This window comes from Desmodus rotundus, chromosome 8 (genome assembly GCF_022682495.2).
Source record: "Desmodus rotundus isolate HL8 chromosome 8, HLdesRot8A.1, whole genome shotgun sequence".
In the NCBI taxonomy this organism is placed as follows: Eukaryota; Metazoa; Chordata; class Mammalia; order Chiroptera; family Phyllostomidae; genus Desmodus; species Desmodus rotundus.
The window spans coordinates 65,864,624-65,883,707 of record NC_071394.1 but is presented as its reverse complement, the minus strand read 5'-3'; the positions used below and the strand labels follow the sequence as shown (position 1 = coordinate 65,883,707).

The window sequence follows — 19,084 nt, the reverse complement described above, 5'->3', positions numbered from 1 at the left end:
TTTTGACTTACTAAATCCTGCTCATTCATCCTTTATACTAAATTGCATATTCCACCTGTGTATTTACAATATTTGATGGCCCAAAACAGGTAGTTGCATGATTGCTCTTTTAATATTACTAGAGTTCTAAACTTTCAGATGAAGGCTTAAAAACAAGCTATCTACAGTCTAGATCTTCATATACACTTGATCTAGACTTTACATTGGCAGATAGTACACACTTGATCTGAACCAGAAACATAGAAGTGGTAACTTGAAAATTAGAGATGTTTTAGCAACTTCCAATCAGTCTGTTGAAATATTTCTAATATATTCTAAAGTAGTATATGTTGTCTCTGTAAATAACATACATACCTACACCTATACTTACTTGAGTGTCCCAATTTCTGTGAAATAGGTTCACTCTTGTCAAAAAATCAACAAATAAAATGGTATAACAGTTAAAATAAAAAGGCATTTCTATATTTACCAAATAGGTCCTTATCTTCAATGACTGCCATTTCAACCTCATCTCCAGTGATTACTGTGCATGGGAAAGGATCCTGAAGAAGAACACTGATCTCACCAAAGGACTCCTGCTTCTTCAGTTGACCCATATAAACAAGTTTTTTAATTTTTTTCTGTAAGAGACATAGATAATTGGCATTTAATTAAACAACATTCATACCATGAATAAATATTGTTTCTATCAGAAATGCTGTTCATAAATCATTTTGGTGTATGGTATTTAAAATAAATTATAATCTCATGAGGATGTTTACTTACGCATATATTTAAATTATACTAGAACAGTAGCAACTTGAAAGACAACTTCAGCATGCCTAATGTAATTGAAAGCACTATCATTTAGTGCTGTGCAAATAAAGTTTTTTAATCTGACAAGAGGTTAAGAAAATATTTAACTTATTCTATTTTTCAAATCCCTAGGATGTCATTTCTGTGAGCTTAGTTTAGTATATTTTCATTGAAACAGGAATGAGTTTGGTGAGCATTAAGATTTAAAAAAGAATGAAAGAAACAAGAAAAAAGAGTGTAGCCCTCAGAATAGGGCCATGACAGGGACTGTAAAAAGGAGTCAAATGCCAGTATCTCACTTGAAGATTTGTCATTTTTTAAAAAATTTTTTATTGTTATTCAATTACAGTTGTGTGCCTTTTCTCCCCATCCCTCCACCCCACCCCAGCCAAACCCCCTTCCCTCCCCCACCTCCACCATCCCCCTTGATTTGGTCCATGTGTCCTTTATAGTAGTTCCTGTAATCCCCTCTCCTCACTGTCCCCTCTCCACTCCCCCCTGTCCATTGTTAGATTGTTCTTAACTTCAGTGTCTCTGGTTATATTTTGTTTCCTTTTTTTTTTTCTATTTATTATGTTCCAGTTAAAGGTGAAATCATATGGTATTTGTCCCTCACCACCTGGCTTATTTCACTTAACATAATGCTCTCCAGTTCCATCCATGCTGTAGCAAAGGGTATAAGCTCCTTCTTTCTCTCTGCTGCATAGAATTCCATTGTGTAAATATACCATAGTTTTTGGATCCACTCGTTTGCTGATGGGCACTTAGGTTGCTTCCAGTACTTGGCTATTGTAAATTGTGCTGCTATGAACATTGGGGTGCACAGGTTCTTCTGGATTGGTGTTTCAGGGTTCTTAGGGTATAATCCCAGCAGCGGAATTGCTGGGTCAAAGGGCAGTTCCATTTTTAGTGTTCTGAGGAAATTCCATACAGTTTTCCACAGTGGCCTCACCAGTCTGCATTCCCACCAACAGTGCACTAGGGTTCCCTTTTCTCCACATCCTCTCCAACATTTGTTTGTGGATTTCTTTATGTTGGCCACTCTGACTGGTGTTAGATGGTACCTCATTGTGGTTTTAATTTGCATCTGATGGCTAGTGAGGCTGAGCATCTTTTCATATGTCTCTGGGCCCTCTGTATGTCTTCCTTGGAGAAGTGTCTGTTCAAGTCCTTTGCCCATGTTTTAATTGGGTTGTTTGTCTTCCTGCAGTGGAGTCGTGTGAGTTCTTTATATATTTTGGAGATCAGGCCCTTGTCTGAGGTATCATTAGCAAATATGTTTTCCCATACTGTTGGTTCTCTTTGTAATTTGGTGCTGTTTTCTTTAAAACAGCCTCTTCAACAGATGGTGTTGGGAGATGTGCATAGCTACGTGCAAACAAATGAAACTCGATCACCAATTTACGCAATACACAAAAAGAAATTCAAGATGGATAAAAAACTTAAATATAAGTTGTAACACCATAAAAGTCCTAGAGGAAAACATCTGCAGGAAAATCTCAGGCATTCCACGTAGCAACATCCTCACAGACATGTCCCCTAAAGCAAGGGACATAAAGGAAAGAATAAACAAATGGGACCTCATCAAAATAAAAAGATTCTGCAAGGCTAAAGAACAAAAAGATTTGTCATTTTTTATAAACAGCCAATCTTTACACTGCCTATCATTAGTATAGCAGAATTCAGTTAAGTTTACTTAATAAATTGAATTAATTGAAGACTGCCTGACCAACTAAGTAGGCTTAGTTCTAACTTTTATATCATTATGCATTAATTAGTGTCTTCAGTTAACGGGAATCACATAGCATGCACTCTTTCAGTTTTGATGTTTTTGCCCAATCTAATGTGTTAAGACATCCATATTCTTGAATGCATCGTTATTTCTTTTTATTGAGATGTGGCATTCCATTGTCAGACTACACTAGTGTGTCAGAACACACTACAATATTACTGTCTATTCAACTGTTGATGGACATTTGGATTACTTACAACTTTTGGTTTATGAAGATTCATGTAGGGTTTTTTTGTAGGCATATAATTTGATTTCTCTTGCGTAAACATCTAGGGTAAAATTCCTGGGTCATATGTTAAGTGTATTTTAGACAATCTGATATGTGCATAGTAATATCTTGTTTTGGATTTAATTAGCATTTGTCTGATGAATACAGCTGTTAAGCATCTTTTAATGTGCTGATTGGTCATTAGGCACTTTGGCCATTGGTATATTGGCCACAACTCAATATATCTTACAATGTACCTTACATTCTGGTATCTTACAACTGAGTAATAGAGACAAAAGAACCCAACAAAAAATTGTCAAAAATGATTATAAATTTCATGTAATAAGACAAATTATAAATGTCCAAAAAGTACATGAAAAGCACATGTTCAACATCCTTTATTCATTAGAGAAGATTAATGGATTAAAGAGAATATATAAGTTTAAAACTTACCACTTTTTTTGACTGCAGTTTCACAAGTCCTACAATATTTCTATAAATGTTACAATGTCCAGAATTAATATAAGCCACGAAAGAAATTACATTTCCACTTTCCACTATCACTGAAAAAAAGAGATAATTTGTTATTTTACACATTCTTCTCTACAGGAAATTATTTTAGATATTATGACAATAAAATGACATTTACTCATTAACTGTAAATGGTAAATTTCTGAATGGATGCCAGTTTATAGGCAGTCCTTGGCATATGATAGAAGTCTACATCTGATATCTTTATAGAAATAAACCTGATGAGACTTTCTCTGTAGAAGCAGTGATGAACAGTAAACTGGTGGAGGAGAGGAAGAGGTGTGTAGGGCTAGCTCAAATATGTATCATTTGCTGACCTTCATGGTGTAAATATTCCTACCATGACTAATTTCAAACTGCCAATGGTTTAACAATTGGCTCACAAAATCCCTGAATATTTGACAGTACCCACAACCTGACCACAAACCCATCCTAGCACTCTACTAATCACACCAGGGTTTACGACAATGTCTCTGAGGCCACATCAGACTAGTTTAAAACCCTACTCTGCAACTTGCAATGTGAACGTATATAAATTATATCAATTCTCTTAGCTTCAGGTTTTTCACCTTGAAAATGGCAAAACTAGGAGGCCTGTTCTATACTCAAAATGAGGTAGTTAAATGCATATAAAGTACTTAACATGATGCCTAGCACTTAGTGTTACATAATAAATCACACTGTTAATATCATTAGTTTTTGCTCAAATTTGTGAAGGCACCATAAGACCAAGAAATACCTGAAGGTGAACTGGATAATACCTTTATACCTATCAATGTACATATTAAAAAGGCAATTGGAACCTAATAAACAAAACAAAAAAGCAAGCAAAATACAACCAGTGACATGGAAATAGAGAACAAACTGACAATAATCAGAGAGGAGAGAGGGATAATAGGGGAACGGCCATCAGGGAACATGTATAAAGGACATATGTACAAAACCAAGGAGGCAGTTTTGAGGGTGGGAGGTGGGGATGATTGGGGCAGGGGAGTATGAGGGGGTGAAAATGGAGACAACTATACTTGAACAACAACAAAAAAAAAAAGAAAGAAAGAAAGAAAAAGAATCTAAATCCTTGGTAATTCTTACATTAAAATTATAAAGAGATTTCTGGCCAAATGGAGGCATAGTGTAGATTTACTTTGCCTCTTCCCACAACCAAAAGAAGGACAACAACAAATTTAAAAACAAAAAATAACCAGAACTGCCAGAAAATCAGAGTGGAAGTCTGACAACCAAGGAGTTAAAGAAGAAACATCCACCCAGACTGGTAGGAGGGGCAGAAATGGGCAGCCTGGGTAGAGAGGTCTCCTGGCGAGGTTGCAGCTGGAGGACCAGGGTAGGCAAGGCAGCAGCTGGGAGAGAGGTCAGCCCCACATTTCGTGCATATAAACTGGGAGGAACAACTGGGGAGTGAGACAGACTGCTCAACCCAGGATTCTAGCGAGGAGAAATAAAGCCTTAAAACCTCTGAAAAAATCTGTGGGGTTGAAGCAGCAGGAGAAACTCCCAGCCTTGCAGGAGAGTTCATTGGAGAGACCTACAGTGACCTAGAACCTACCCACCCACCTAGGAATCAGCAGCAGAAGGTCCTAAAGGGCCCAATTTGCTTGTGGGTAGCAGAGGAAGTGACTGAAAGCCAGACAAGAGATGATCAAGAGGCACTGTTCCCTCTCAGACCTCTCCCCCACACACTGCACCATAACCCAGTGAAGTGGGTTGCCTTGCCCTGGTGAATACACTAGGTTTCACCCCTTATTACCTAACTGGAATGCTGAGACAAAATTTTATATATATAATCTCCATCCATCCCAAATGAAAGAACAGATCAAAGCTCAAAAAATAGAACTAAGCAATGAAGATATCCAACCGATCAGATGCAGAGTTCAAAACACTGGTAATCATGATGCTCACAGAAATTGCTGAGTATGATAACAAAATAGAGGAAAAAATGAAGGCTATACAAAGAAAAAGAAAAGAAAGTGTAAAGGGAACCAATAGTGATGGGAAGGAATCCGGTACTCAAATCAATGGTTTGGACCAGAAGGAAGAAATAAACATTCAACCAGAACAGAATGAAGAAACAAGTATTCAAAAAAATGAGGGGTGGCTTAGGAATCTCCGAGATAACTTTAAATGTTCCAACATCTGAATCATAGGGGTGTCAGAAGATGAGGAAGAGCAAGAAATTGAAAACTTATTTGAAAAACTAATGAAGGAGAATGTCCCTAATCTGGAAAGGGAAATAGACTTCCAGGAAGTCCAGGAAGCTCAGAAAGTCCCAAAGAATTTGGACCCAAGGAAGCACACACCAAGGCACATCATAATTACATTACCCAAGATTAAAGATAAGGAGAGAATCTTAGAAGCAGCAAGAGAAAAGGAGACACTTACCTACAAAGGTGGTATGGTCATATTACCATAGGTATATCAGCTGATTTCTCAAAAGAAACCTTACAGGCAGGAAGGGGCTGGAAATAACTGTTCAAACCCATGAAAGGCAAGGACCTACACCCAAGATTACTCTATCCAGCAAAGCTATCATTTAAAATGGGAAGACAGATAAAGTGCTTCCCAGAGAAGGTCAAGTTAAAGTAGTTCATCATCACCAGGCCCTTATTATATGAAATATTAAAGGGACTTACCTAAGAAAAAGAAGTTTATAAAAAATATGAACTGTAAAATGACAACAAACTCATAATTATCAATAACCAAATCTAAAAAAAAAAAATGAACTAAGCAAACAACTACAACAAGAACAGAATCACAGAAACAGAGATCACATGGAGGGTTATCATTGGGGAGGTAGAAGGGGGAAAATGTGGGAAAATGCACAGGGAATAAGAAGCATAAATGGTAGGTACAAAATAGACAGGGGGAGGTTAAGAATACTATGAGAAATGGAGTAGTCAAAGAACCTACATGTATGACCCATAAACATAAACTAAGGTAGGGGATTGATGATGGGTGGGGGGGAGTACAGGGCAGAGGGGCATAATGGGGAGAGAAAAATGGGACAATTATCATACAATAATCAATAAAAACATAAATAATTATACATACAAAAAAGCAATTGAAATAAAATATCACATTGTGATTATAAACAAAATTTAAATTAAAATTGAATTAAATTAAAATTAAATTAAATTAAAATGAATTATACATATATTCATTAAATTTGTTATTTCCAACTGAATTTTTATTTTGTTCATTTTGAAGTATATCAATATTTTTTCTGAAAACACTAAATATAACAGGGGTAATATAAATATAAAGACACATATGTATCTTTCCATGATTTTTAAAGTAGACAAAAGAAAATGTTTATAATTCAAAGTATTAATTTCATGTTATATGAGAGTACATATCTATTCAGCCATAACAAAATACAAAATACTACCATTTGTAATGACATGGATGGACCTTGTGTATATTACGCTAAGTAAAATAAGTCAGATAGCAGACTGGTGCAACAACTATGGAAAACAGTATAGAATTCACTCAGAAAACTAAAAATGGATCTGCCTTTTGACCCAGCAATTCCACTGCTAGGATTATATCCTAAGAACCCTGAAACAGCTATCCAAAAGAACCTATGCACTCCAATGTTCATAGCGGCACAATTTACAATAGCCAAGTGCTGGAAGCAACCTAGGAGCCCATCAGTAAATGAATGGGTCAAAAAACTATGGCACATTTACACAATGGAATGCAGAGAGCAGCAGAGAGAAGGAAGGAGCTCCTACCCTTTGCAACAGCATGGATGGAACTGGAGAGCATTATGGTAGGTGAAATAAGCCAGACAGTGAGGGACAAATACCATATGATCTCACCTTTAACTGGAACATAATTAACAAAAGAAAAAAGCAAACAAAATATCACAAGAGACATTGAGGTTAAGAACAATCTAACAATAGCCAGAGGGGAGGGGTAAAGGACTGTGGGGAGAAGGGTTTTCAGGAACTACTATAAAGGACACATGGACAAAACCAAGGGGGAGGGCAGAAGCAAGGGATTGGAGGTGGGTTTGGCTGGGTTGGGGAGTAGTGGTGGGGAGAAAATGCAGACATATGTAATTTAACAACAATAAAAAAAATGAACTATGTGATTTCACTCATATGTGTGATATAAAACTGAAACTTTTGGACACAGACAGCAGTGTGGTAGTAGTCAGAGGAAAGGGAATGAGGGGAGTTTAGGAGTGGAGGAGGGTCTAATATATGGTGACAGAAGATGGTGACTTTAGGTGGTGGGCACACAGTGCATTATACAGATCAAGTGTCATAGAAATGTACACTTGAAACCTATATGATGTTATTAACCAATGACACCCCAATAAATTTAATAAACAAAATTTAAAAATTCATTTTATGAACCAAAAAATGAGTTATGTATAACACAAGACAAATTATTGATGTTATTAAAATAATAAGCTGGAGAATAGCATAGCTGTTCTAAAATTACAGCTAAAGAACAAGGTAACTAAAGAACAAGGTAACCATAGGCCAAAAAATAAAATAAACACCAACATGCAATGGAAAAATACTTTAAGATAAATCGAGTGGAATTTCAATACTTTTTCTGACATGTATATGAGAATATGTAATATCCCTTACTTGATATAATATTCAGAGCTCCAAGTTTATAATACAAAAATTAAAAGGTTATGCTACTATGGGCAATCATTTATTTTGCTTAAATACATTATTGTGGTAACACTATATAATGTGTTATACTATGTTTCTTACTGCCAAACAATGATGTTACAAAATTATCTTAAGATATCAAAGTACACTATGTCTGCAGAATACTGTGTAAATTGTACAGAGAAGGGAAATTTTCTCATAGGTTGACTCAAAAATAAAGAGTGATCTTCCAAACAAAAAATGGGATGGGAAGATGGCGGCAACATAGGTGGGAGCTGAGTCCACTTCCCCTCAACGCCAGTGAAACACCTAGCTGATCTGAGGAGCAGAGCCAACAGCCAACAGTATTCCAGCATATATGAAGATCGGAGACCAAAGATAGAGGACATTGAAAGATCTGACGGTAAGAAGAGTGCTTAAGGACAATAAGGTCCCTGGGACCAGCAGGGGACCAGGGCCACTGAAGCCCCCGGCTGGGGAGCAGGGTCTGCTGCAGGATTCTTGGGAGAGAGCGAGGCTGGGCTGTGTGAGAGGCCAGGTGCTTGTTTGGACCAGGGGGGCTTGAATAGGAAGAATTTCTCAAAAAGATAAAGAAAATAGAGGCACTCAGCGGCTAGTTAGAGAACTCTCTGCAGCAGCCGCGGCCTCTGGCGTCCCTCCCCCCTCAGCCCCTGGACTGTGAACACTGGATAAGCAGCCCCATTGGTCACCTGAAGCCCGGTTGCGCGCACGCAGATTAGCAGACTGGGGGCCCACACCTGAAAACTCAGGTGGGTGCGCATCTGGAGCAGAGGCTAGCTGCTCCACCCACAGGCCCAAAACCACAGACAAGAGCGCTGTGTGACTCAGTCCCAAAGCGGCCCCTCCCTCACAAGAGACCAAAGCCCAAAGCAGCTGGATTGGCTGATCAATGGCCTGGCTGCCTGCCAGGGACCACACCTACAACACCTACCTAACACCTGAGCACAGAGCCTGCAGGGCCTACTGGCTCTCTAGGACAAAGGCAGAACACCCAGCAGAGGGGAGCTGGAGGACTAGGGGAGACTGCATTCCCCGGAAAGACTGGACACAGTAGGGGGCTGAACTACCCCATAGCAGCACCCAGATCCCCTAGCATCTAAGGCAGCAAAGAGCAAGAAGGTAGAGTGTGAGTTGCCCCTAACTGGTGCAACTCAAGGACAGCACAACTGGTGAACTAAAGGCCTACAGGGGAGCAAAAGGACCCTAAGGAACTGGACTGAAGGCTGAACAACAGTGAAGAGTGTGGCCCAGGAAGGGAGAAAAGTGAAACCAATCCTTCCAACAACCCCCTCCCGTTCCACAGACAGGACGACCAGCAGAACTAACCTGACCTGTTTAAAGCCAGCAGAAGACTACTTTTTTTCTTTTTCCTTTCCTCCTTTCCCCCTGAATTCCTTCTTCCATTCTTTTTTTAAATTTCTTCTTCCTCCCATCCTTTACCTTTTTTATGCCTTCTTCCTGCCTTCTTTTATTATTCCTTTGTTTAAATTTTTGTTAAAATTCCTTCTTAACTTGTCTCTGTTCTTTCTTTATTCCCTCTTCCTTCCTTACTTTCCTTTTCTATTTCCTTTTTCCCTCCTTCCCTTCCTTTTTTTTATCTTCCCCCCTTTCTCTTTTTCCCACAGGTGAGACAAGAAAACCTGGAGTGCTGAAAAGACCAGAGTTAGACCCTGTTACACCCATAACATCAGCTCAAGACCAGTGAGCACAGGAGATTAAGGAGACAGCACCACAGAATCCCATTGGCATTCTACCATAGGAGTTCATACCATAAACCCAGGGAGTCAGAACAGATCAATTTAAGAAGCAGAGGCTAACAAGAAGAGTCTAACAAACAATGGGAAGACAAAGAAATAATTCCCAAATGAAAGGAAAGGAGGAAGCCTCAGAAAGAATGCTAACTGAAAAAGAGGCAAGTCAACTATCAGATACTGAGTTCAAAGCAATGGTTATCAGGAAGCTCACTGAGCTCTCTGAGCTCAAAGAGAACTAGCAGAAACTACAAGGAAACTACAATGAACTCACTGCAAACTATATCAACAAAAAAAGGAAATAGAAAATATCAACAAGAGCCAAGAGGAAATGAAGAATACAATTTCTGAATTGAAGAACACAGTAGAAGGAATAAAAAGCAGACTTGATGAAGCAGAGGATCGGATCACCGAGATGGAGGACAAAGTAGAAAAAAACACCCAGAAAGAGCAAAAAAAGGAAAAGAGGCTCAGAAAGATTGAAGAGGGATTAAGGGAAATGCAGGACAACATGAAACGTAACAATATCCGTATAATAGGTATACCAGAAGGAGAAGAAGAAGAGCAAGGAATAGAAAACCTGTTTGAAAAAGTAATGATGGAAAATTTCCCTAATCTGAGGAGAGAAAAAGTCACACAAACACAGGAAACACAGAGAATCCCAAGCAAGAGGAACCCAAATAGACCCACTGCAAGACACATCATAAATAAAATGGCAATTTTCCAAGACAAAGAGAGGATCTTAAAGGCAGCAAGGGAAAAAAAGGAAGTAATGTACAAGGGTGCCCCAATAAGGTTAGCAACTGACGTCTCAATGGAAACGCTCCAAGCCAGAAGAGAATGGCAAAAAATATTACAAGTAATGGAAAACAGAGGCCTGCAACCAAGGATATTTTACCCAGCAAGGCTCTCAATCAAGATAGAAGGCCAAATAAAGAGTTTCCCAGACAGAAGAAGTCTAAAAGAATACACCTCCACCAAACCAGCTCTGCAAGAGATGCTAAAGGGACTGCTTAAAGGAAAGGAAGGAAAAGAGAAAGAGAGAGGAACACAGGTATGAAAAAATGGCAGTGAATAAGTACCTATGGATAATAACCTTCAAAGTAAATGGATTAAATGCTCCAATCAAAAGTCATAGAATAACTGAATGGATAAGAAAACATGACCCACACATATTCTGCCTACAAGAGACCCACCTCAGGACAAAAGACCTACACAGACTGAAAGTGAAGGGCTGCAAACAAATCTTCCAAGCAAAGGGACAGGGAAAAAAAAAGACGCTGAAACAATACTCAGACAAAATAGACTTCCAAAGAAGGGCCATAAAGAGAGACCCAGAAGGTCACTAAATAATACTCAAAGGAAGAATGCACCAAGAAGACATAAACATTGTAAATATATATGCACCCAATAGGAGCACCCACATACATAAAGAAAATCTTGGAGGACTTCAAGAAAGATATTAAAAGCAAGACAATGACAGGAGGGGACTTTAACACCCCACAATAAAAAATGGACAGGTCTTCCAAACTAAATATCAAGAAGGATATTGTGTCACTTAACAATACCCTGGATACAATGGACTTAACTGATATATAGAGAGCTTTTGATCCCAAAGAAGCAAAATACATATTCTTTTCAAGTGTACATGGAATTTTTTCAAAGACAGACCACATGATAGGATACAAAGCAAGCCTCAACAAATTCAAGAATATTGAAACCATATTAAGCATTTTCTCTGACCACAAGGGGCTGAAACTAGAAACCAACCTCAAAGGAAAAAACCCAAAACACTCAAAATCATGGAGACTGAATAGCATGCTATTGAACAATGAATGGGTCAAGAATGAGTTTAGGGAAGAAATCAAAAACTTTCTGGAAACAAATGAAAATAAATTCACAACAACCCAAAACCTATGCGACACAGCGAAGGCACTCCTGAGAGGGAAGTTCATAGCAATACAGGCCTACCTTAAAAAGATAGAAACATTTCAAACAAACAACCTAACCCTACTCCTACAAGAACTCGAGGAACAACAACAAAGACAGCCCAGAGCAAGCAGAAGGAAGGAAATAACCAAGATCACAGCAGAATTAAATGACATAGAGACTAAAAGCACAATTCTAAGGATCAATGAATCCAGGAGCTGCTTCCTTGAAAAGATAAACAAAATCGACAAGCCTTTAAGTAGGCTCATCAAGAAAAAAAGAGAGAGGACCCAAATAAACACAGTTAGAAATGAAAGAAGAGAGATCAAAACTGATACCACAGAAATACAAAGGATTGTAAGAAATTACTACGAAGAACTCTTTGCCAAGAAATTTGAAAACCTAGGTGAAATAGACACATGTCTAGAAAAATTTAATCTTCCAAAACTGAATGAAGAAGAAGCAGAGAATCTGAACACAACAATAACACCAGAGGAAATTGAAGCAGTCATCAAAAAACTCCCAACACACAAAAGCCCTGGACTAGATGGTTTCACAGGAGAATTCTACAAAGCATTTAAGGAAGAGCTAACCCCTATCCTTCACAGACTATTCGAAAAAATCCAAACTGATGGAAGACTCCCAAACTCTTTTTATGAAGCCAACATCATCCTAATCCCAAAACCAAATGAAGACACAACGAAGAATGAAAACTTCAGGCCAATATCGCTGATGAACATAGACGCTAAAATTCTCAACAAAATGTTGGCAAACCACATCCAGCAATACATTAAAAAGATCATCCACCATGACCAAGTGGGATTCATCCCAGGGATGCAAGGATGGTACAATATTCGCAAATCAATAAACATAATACATCCCATCAACAACAGCAAAGACAAAAATCACATGATCATATCAATAGATGCAGAAAAAGCATTTGATAAGATACAGCACCCATTTCTGATAATAACACTCAGAAAAGTGGGAATAAAGGGAGCATTCCTCAACATAATAAAGGCCATATATGAGAGACCCACAGCCAACATCACATTCAATGGACAAAAACTTAGAGCTTTCCCACTAAGATCAGGAACAAGACAAGGATGCCCTCTCTCATCACTCCTATTCAACATAGTATTGGAAGTCCTAGCCACAGCAATCAGACAAGAAAAAGCAATAAAAGGCATCCAAATTGAAAAGGAGGAAATGAAACTTTCACTGTTTTCAGATGGCATGATAGTGTACATGGAAAATCCTATAGACTCCACGAAAAAACTACTCGACCTAATAAATGAATTTGGCAATAGAGCTGGATACAAAGTTAATACTCAGAAATGAAAGGCATTCCTCTACACCAACCACGAAACTGCAGAAACAGAAATCAGGAAAAAAAAAAATCCCATTTGATATACCAACAAGCAAAATAAAGTACCTAGGAATAAACCTAACCAAGGAGGTAAAAGACCTGTACTCAGAAAACTATGCAACACTCAAGAAAGAAATTAAGGAAGACACAAAGAAATGGAAGCATGTACCATGCTCATGGATTGGAAGAATTAACATCATCAAAGTGGCCATACTACCCAAAGCAATGTATAGATTCAATGCAATCCCTATTAGAGTACCCATGACATGTTTCACAGATATAGAACGAACATTTCAGTAATTTATATGGAACCATAAACGACCCCGAATAGCTGCAGCAATTTTGAGAAAGAAGAACAAAGCAGGAGGGATCACAATACCTGATATGAAACTGTATTCCAAGGCCACGGTAATCAAAACAGCCTGGTACTGGCATCAAAACAGGCACATAGACCAATGGAACAGAATAGAGAGCCCAGAAATAAACTCAAATCTATACGATCAATTAATATTTGACAAAGGAGGCAGGAGCATAAAATGGAGCAAAAACAGCCTCTTCAACAGATGGTGTTGGGAGATCTGGACAGCTACGTGCAAAAAAATGAAACTCGATCACCAACTTACGCCATACACAAAAATAAACTCAAGATGGATAAAAGACTTAAATATAAGCCATAACACCATAAAAGTCCTTGAGGAAAACATTGGCAGGAAAATCTCAGACATTCCACGCAGCAACATCCTCACAGACACATCCCCTAAAGCAAGGGACATAAAGGAAAGAATAAACAAATTGGACCTCATCAAAATAAAAAGCTTTTGCATAGCTAAAGAAAACAGCATTAACATACAAAGAGAACCAACAGTGTGGGAAAAGATATTTGCCAATGATACCTCAGACAAGGTCCTGATCTCCAAAATATATAAAGAACTCACACGACTGCACTCCAGGAAGACATACAACCCAATTAAAAAATGGGCAAATGACTTGAACAGACACTTCTCCAAGGAAGACATACAGAGGGCCCAGAGACATATGAAAAGATGCTCAGCATCACTAGCCATCAGAGAGATGCAAATTAAAACCACAATGAGGTACCATCTCACACCAGTCAGAGTGGCCAACATAAAGAAATCCACAAACAAATGTTGGAGAGGATGCGGAGAAAAGGGAACCCTAGTGCACTGTTTGTGGGAATGCAGATTGGTCCAGACACTCTGGAAAACAGTATGGAATTTCCTCAGAAAACTAAAAATGGAACTGCCCTTTGACCCACCAATTCCGCTGCTGGGATTATACCCTAAGAACACTGAAACACCAATCCAAAAGAACCTGTTCACCACAAGGTTCATAGCAGCACAATTTACAATAGCCAAGTACTAGAAGCAACCGAGGTGCCCATCAGCAAACAAGTGGATCCAAAATCTATGGTATATTTACACAATGGAATTCTATGCAGCAGAGAGAAAGAAGGAGCTTATACCCTTTGCAACAGCATGGATGAAACTGGAGAGCATTATGCTAAGTGAAATAAGCCAGGAGATGAGGGACAAATACCATATGATTTCACCTTTAACTGGAACATAATCAATAGAAGAAGAAAGCAAACAAAATATAACCAGAGACATTGATGTTAAGAACAATCTAACAATAGCCAGGGCTGGGGGGTGGGGGGCGGGGACAGTGGGAAGAGGGGATTACAGGAATTATTATAAAGTACACAAGGACAAAATCAGAGGGGATGGTGGAGGTGGGGGAGGGAGGTGGGTTTAGCTGGGGTGAGGTGGATGGATGGGGAGAAAAGGCATACAACTGTAATTGAATAACAATAAAAAAAATTTTTAAGAAAAGAGTGATCTTCCAAAAGGTGGTGTGACAGTAGAGACTGCTTTTCTTCTTTTAGTCAATCAAGAAATCAATTGGAAATAACAAGGCATAGAGCATACTGGCAATGTCACAGGTAAGAAAGGATGCATTTAGACAGTAATGAAACCTTTCTTCTTAACTAATAGGCTGCACTGCTCTAAGTCTTTTCTTGAAAGCCAAGCCCTCTGTGGACCACAGGGAAGCACCCATAATGTCAAGGAGGGCAGGGACCTTGTGTTGAAGGAGGGGCTACACCAACGGAGCTGACCCACTGCAGCCAAACCTGCAAATGAGGCAATGTCATTCTTTTTTCTATATTTTTTACTAAATCATTTTTATTGTTATTCTGTTATAATTGTCCAATTTCTCCCCCTTTGCCCTCCTCTGCCCATCCCAACCTTGCTCCCACAGTCAATCCCCACACTGTTGTCCATGTCTGTAGGTCATTCATACATATTCTTTGTCTAGTCCCTTCCTCTTCTTTCTACCATTATCCACCTCCCCCTCCCCTCTGGTCACTTTCAGTCTGTTCCATGTTTCCATGCCTGTGGTTCTATTTTGTTCATTAGTTTATTTTGTTCATTACATTCCTGTTATACGTGAGCCCATAGACAAATGAAAAGATGTTCAACATCACTAGCCATCAGAGAAATGTAGATTAAAACCACAATAAGGTATCACCTTACACCTGCCAGAATGGCCATCATTAACAAATCAACGAACAACAAATGATGGTGAGGACGAGGAGAAAAGGAAATCTTAGTGCACTGTTTGTGTGAACACAGACTGGTGCAAGCCACTGTGGGAAATAGTATGGAATTTCCTCAAAAAATTAATAATGGATCTGCCTTTTGACCCAGAAATTCCACTATTGGAAATATGCTCTAAGGATCTCAAAACACTAATTAAAAAGAATATATGCACCCCTATGTTCATAGCAGCACTGTTTATAATATCCAAGTAGGCTGGCTATTGTAAACAGCCTAAGTGCCCATCAGGAGACAATTGGATCAAAAAACTGTAGTACATTTACACAATGGACACAGCAGAAAGAAAGAAGGAACTCCTACCTTTTGTGACATTATGGATGGAACTGGAGAGAATTATGCTAAATGAAATAGGCTAGGCGGTAAAAGACAAATACCATATGATCTCACCTAATAGAGGAATCTAATGAAACCATGTCATTCTAAGAGTGATTGTTTCTCCCTGGTCTTTCTAACAATCTTAATGAAGACAATGCATTGGAACTCTTTTCATCTAATCAGTCAAGTTTAATGACAAAAGTGTGTTTTGCCATACTTAAATGAGAACTTTTATTTTATTTATTTTTATTTTTAGGAAATAAACAAAGTTTCTAGACATTTATTTACTCGTTAATGAATTTCAAATCTTATTGGACTATATTGTAAGGAGCACTGAGAGAACATAATTTTTTGTGTGTTTTTTCACCTTTTTTATATTGTTGTTCAAGTACAGTCGTCTCAATTTTCAGAAATTTTAAATAGCACTGTTGCTTAGAAAAAAGTCATACCTATTGCCTGTGACTGGTATGTCCCCTCATTGTGTTTTATAGCTTTACTGATTCAGCCTCTGGTCCTGTTTCCCATTCCCAACAACTGCCAAAGATGTCAAGATAAATGCTGTAAACTCCTCACCCTTTCCTCTAGGTGACATAGAAAATGACAACATAGAAAGATCCAAAGGATTATAACACAATTTTAATTGAAAGATTTAGTCATGGACTATATAGATGAAATTGTATGCATTATTATTTAAAGGTCATACTCATTAATGTTCAGGAAATAAAGTTTATTTGTATTTAAAATCAGGTTTTAAAGAGCCTTGTTGAAACTCAGACTTGTGTTCTAAAACCTGGCAGGGGTGTCCAACTTGTGGTCTTCAGCAATGATCCCCCGGCTGGTTGCATGTGAGAGGCCACTGATCTATACTTCTCTCTCACATCAATGTTTCTCTCTCTTTCCCTTCTTCCCTCTCTAAAAGCAATGGAAAAGATGTCCTCAGGTAAGGATAGGAAAAAAGAAGAAGTGCACATTTATGTGCAGACATCTATATGGCTAAATAGAGACAAATCCTAAATAGAAATGCATATTGGAAGAATTGATCATTGATTGTTTAATTTTCAATTCATGGCACATTGAAATATGTCATTTTTCTAATGTATACTATATATAAAACCCTCATGTATAGTAAGTAACTGTTACATTGCATGAGAGGTAAAAACCTAAATGGACATTTCTCTAATCTCAGAAATCTTTGATTTGGAAAAAAAAAAGTTACATGCAAATCACTTATTGATAGAGGAAATCCAGAGAGAGAGAGATGGAAGAAATTTTTAATTTTCAACATGCCTCAGAGATTATTCCAAGTAAAAAACTTACCGAAATAATACATTTATAAAGTTATTTCACAGAAAATGGCAATGTATGACTCACTGCACAACAAGGCAGGTAAAGAAGGATTGACTTGGTATTAGATCTGGTCGGCCTACTCTCTCCTCTGCACTCTCCCCATACTTCCCTCTCCGTCTCCTAGAGCCAAAGCTGGACAAATGCTGTGGCTCAAACTCTTCACAGGTCAAAGGAGAGGGGGGTTCATCCAGACTAGACCCCCAGACCCAAGACCAAGGAAGGCATACCCTCATTTCCACTGTCTCACATCTCTTCTCAATGAGCTCAACCCTGACTTCCCACTTCATCCTACAATTCAACCTGATGTTCCAGACTCCCACCCTACTCTGCTCTTTTCCATGGTTTTGTGACTAACGTACCAATTTACTGATTTACTTCTTGTACTTGTCTATTCTACTCTTTAGCTCCATTGAGAAAAAAAAAACTTTATCTTTTGTTCACTCATGTATCTGTATAGTAGACACTCAATATACATTTGTAAAATGAATGTAAAATCTCAATAATAAATTCCAATTTCCCTCAAAGAATAAACTAAGCACATGAGGAAGTTCAATGTATGGTGGCTTTGATTTTTATGAAACACTGAATAATATATTTAACAATATCTGAGGTGGTAAAAACCAACAAAAAATCTCAAAAGCCAGAAATAAAAAGCAAACAACCACATGGTGAGAAAATCTGGAAAATCTCCCAAAATCCCAAAGGGAATACTCTCAGGGATGAGCTAGAAAAGCCCACCTAACAAAGGGAGTCTGAAGATACATTCCACTCCTGGTTATGGTGCTGAGTGAAATGAAGGAAAAAGAAGAAAAGAGAAAGTCTCTGAAAGTTACTAACCATACATAGCTCCTGGAAGTGGGGCTAAAATCCACACCACCTAGGAGGCATTAAATTTTATTTCGAATTATACTATGGTTTTGCATCCTAAAGCATGGGGGGGAACAAAATCTTTATTTATTTTATTTTTATTTTTGTTCAAATAGAGTTGTCTCTATTTTCTCCCTACTGCTTTATCCCCATGACCCCCACCTCCCACCCTCAATCCTACCCGCCTTTGGCTTTGTCTATGTGTCCTTTATAGATGCTCCTTGATGAACCTTCCCCTTCTTTCCACCATTACCCACCTCTCTGCTCCCCTCTGGTTATGTCACTTTGTATACTGTCACTGGTTATATTTTGCTCACTTGTTGTTTTGTTGATTAGGTTCCACTTGTAGGTGAGATCACATGGTATTTGGCTTTATTTGCATGGCTTATTTCACTTAGCATAATGCTGTCCAGATCCATCTATGCTGCTAAGGAGCTGCTACCCTTTGCATCCATTTGGAAAGCATAACAGCTCCTTCTTTTTTCCTGCTGCATAGTGTTCCATCATATAAATGTACAACAGTTTTTAAGGGTTTTTTAAATTGTTGTTCAAGTACAATTTTCGGCATTTTCCCCTCACCCATCCCCAAAACCCCAGCTGTCCTCACCTCCCTCCCCTGTTTCCACACACCCTTGTTATTGACCATGTGTCCTTTATAATTGTTCCTGCAAACCTTTCACCCTTTTCCTCTATAATCCCCTACCTTCTCCTATCTGGTCACTGTCAGACTGTTCTCAATTTCAGTGCTTTGGTTACATTTTGCTTGTTTGTTCATTTTGTTGATTAGGTACCTTTAAAGGTGAGATCATATGGTATTTGTCTTTCACCACCTGGCTTATCTCACTTAGCATAATGCTCTCCAGTTCCATCCATG

General features: G+C 38.4%; 1 protein-coding gene across 1 annotated transcript in view; it reads right to left on the bottom strand.

The window, feature by feature from the left end:
- Window positions 1-440: 440 nt before the first annotated feature.
- CNBD1 (cyclic nucleotide binding domain containing 1) overlaps window positions 441-19,084 on the bottom strand; it is a 364,424-nt gene continuing 345,780 nt past the window's right edge. Inside the window, exons 10-11 of the mRNA XM_053929253.1 lie at window positions 3,249-3,358; window positions 441-620 (exon numbers count right to left, since the gene is read on the bottom strand). Coding sequence (XP_053785228.1) covers window positions 441-620; window positions 3,249-3,358 — 290 coding nt within the window. The remainder of the gene's footprint in view (window positions 621-3,248; window positions 3,359-19,084) is intronic.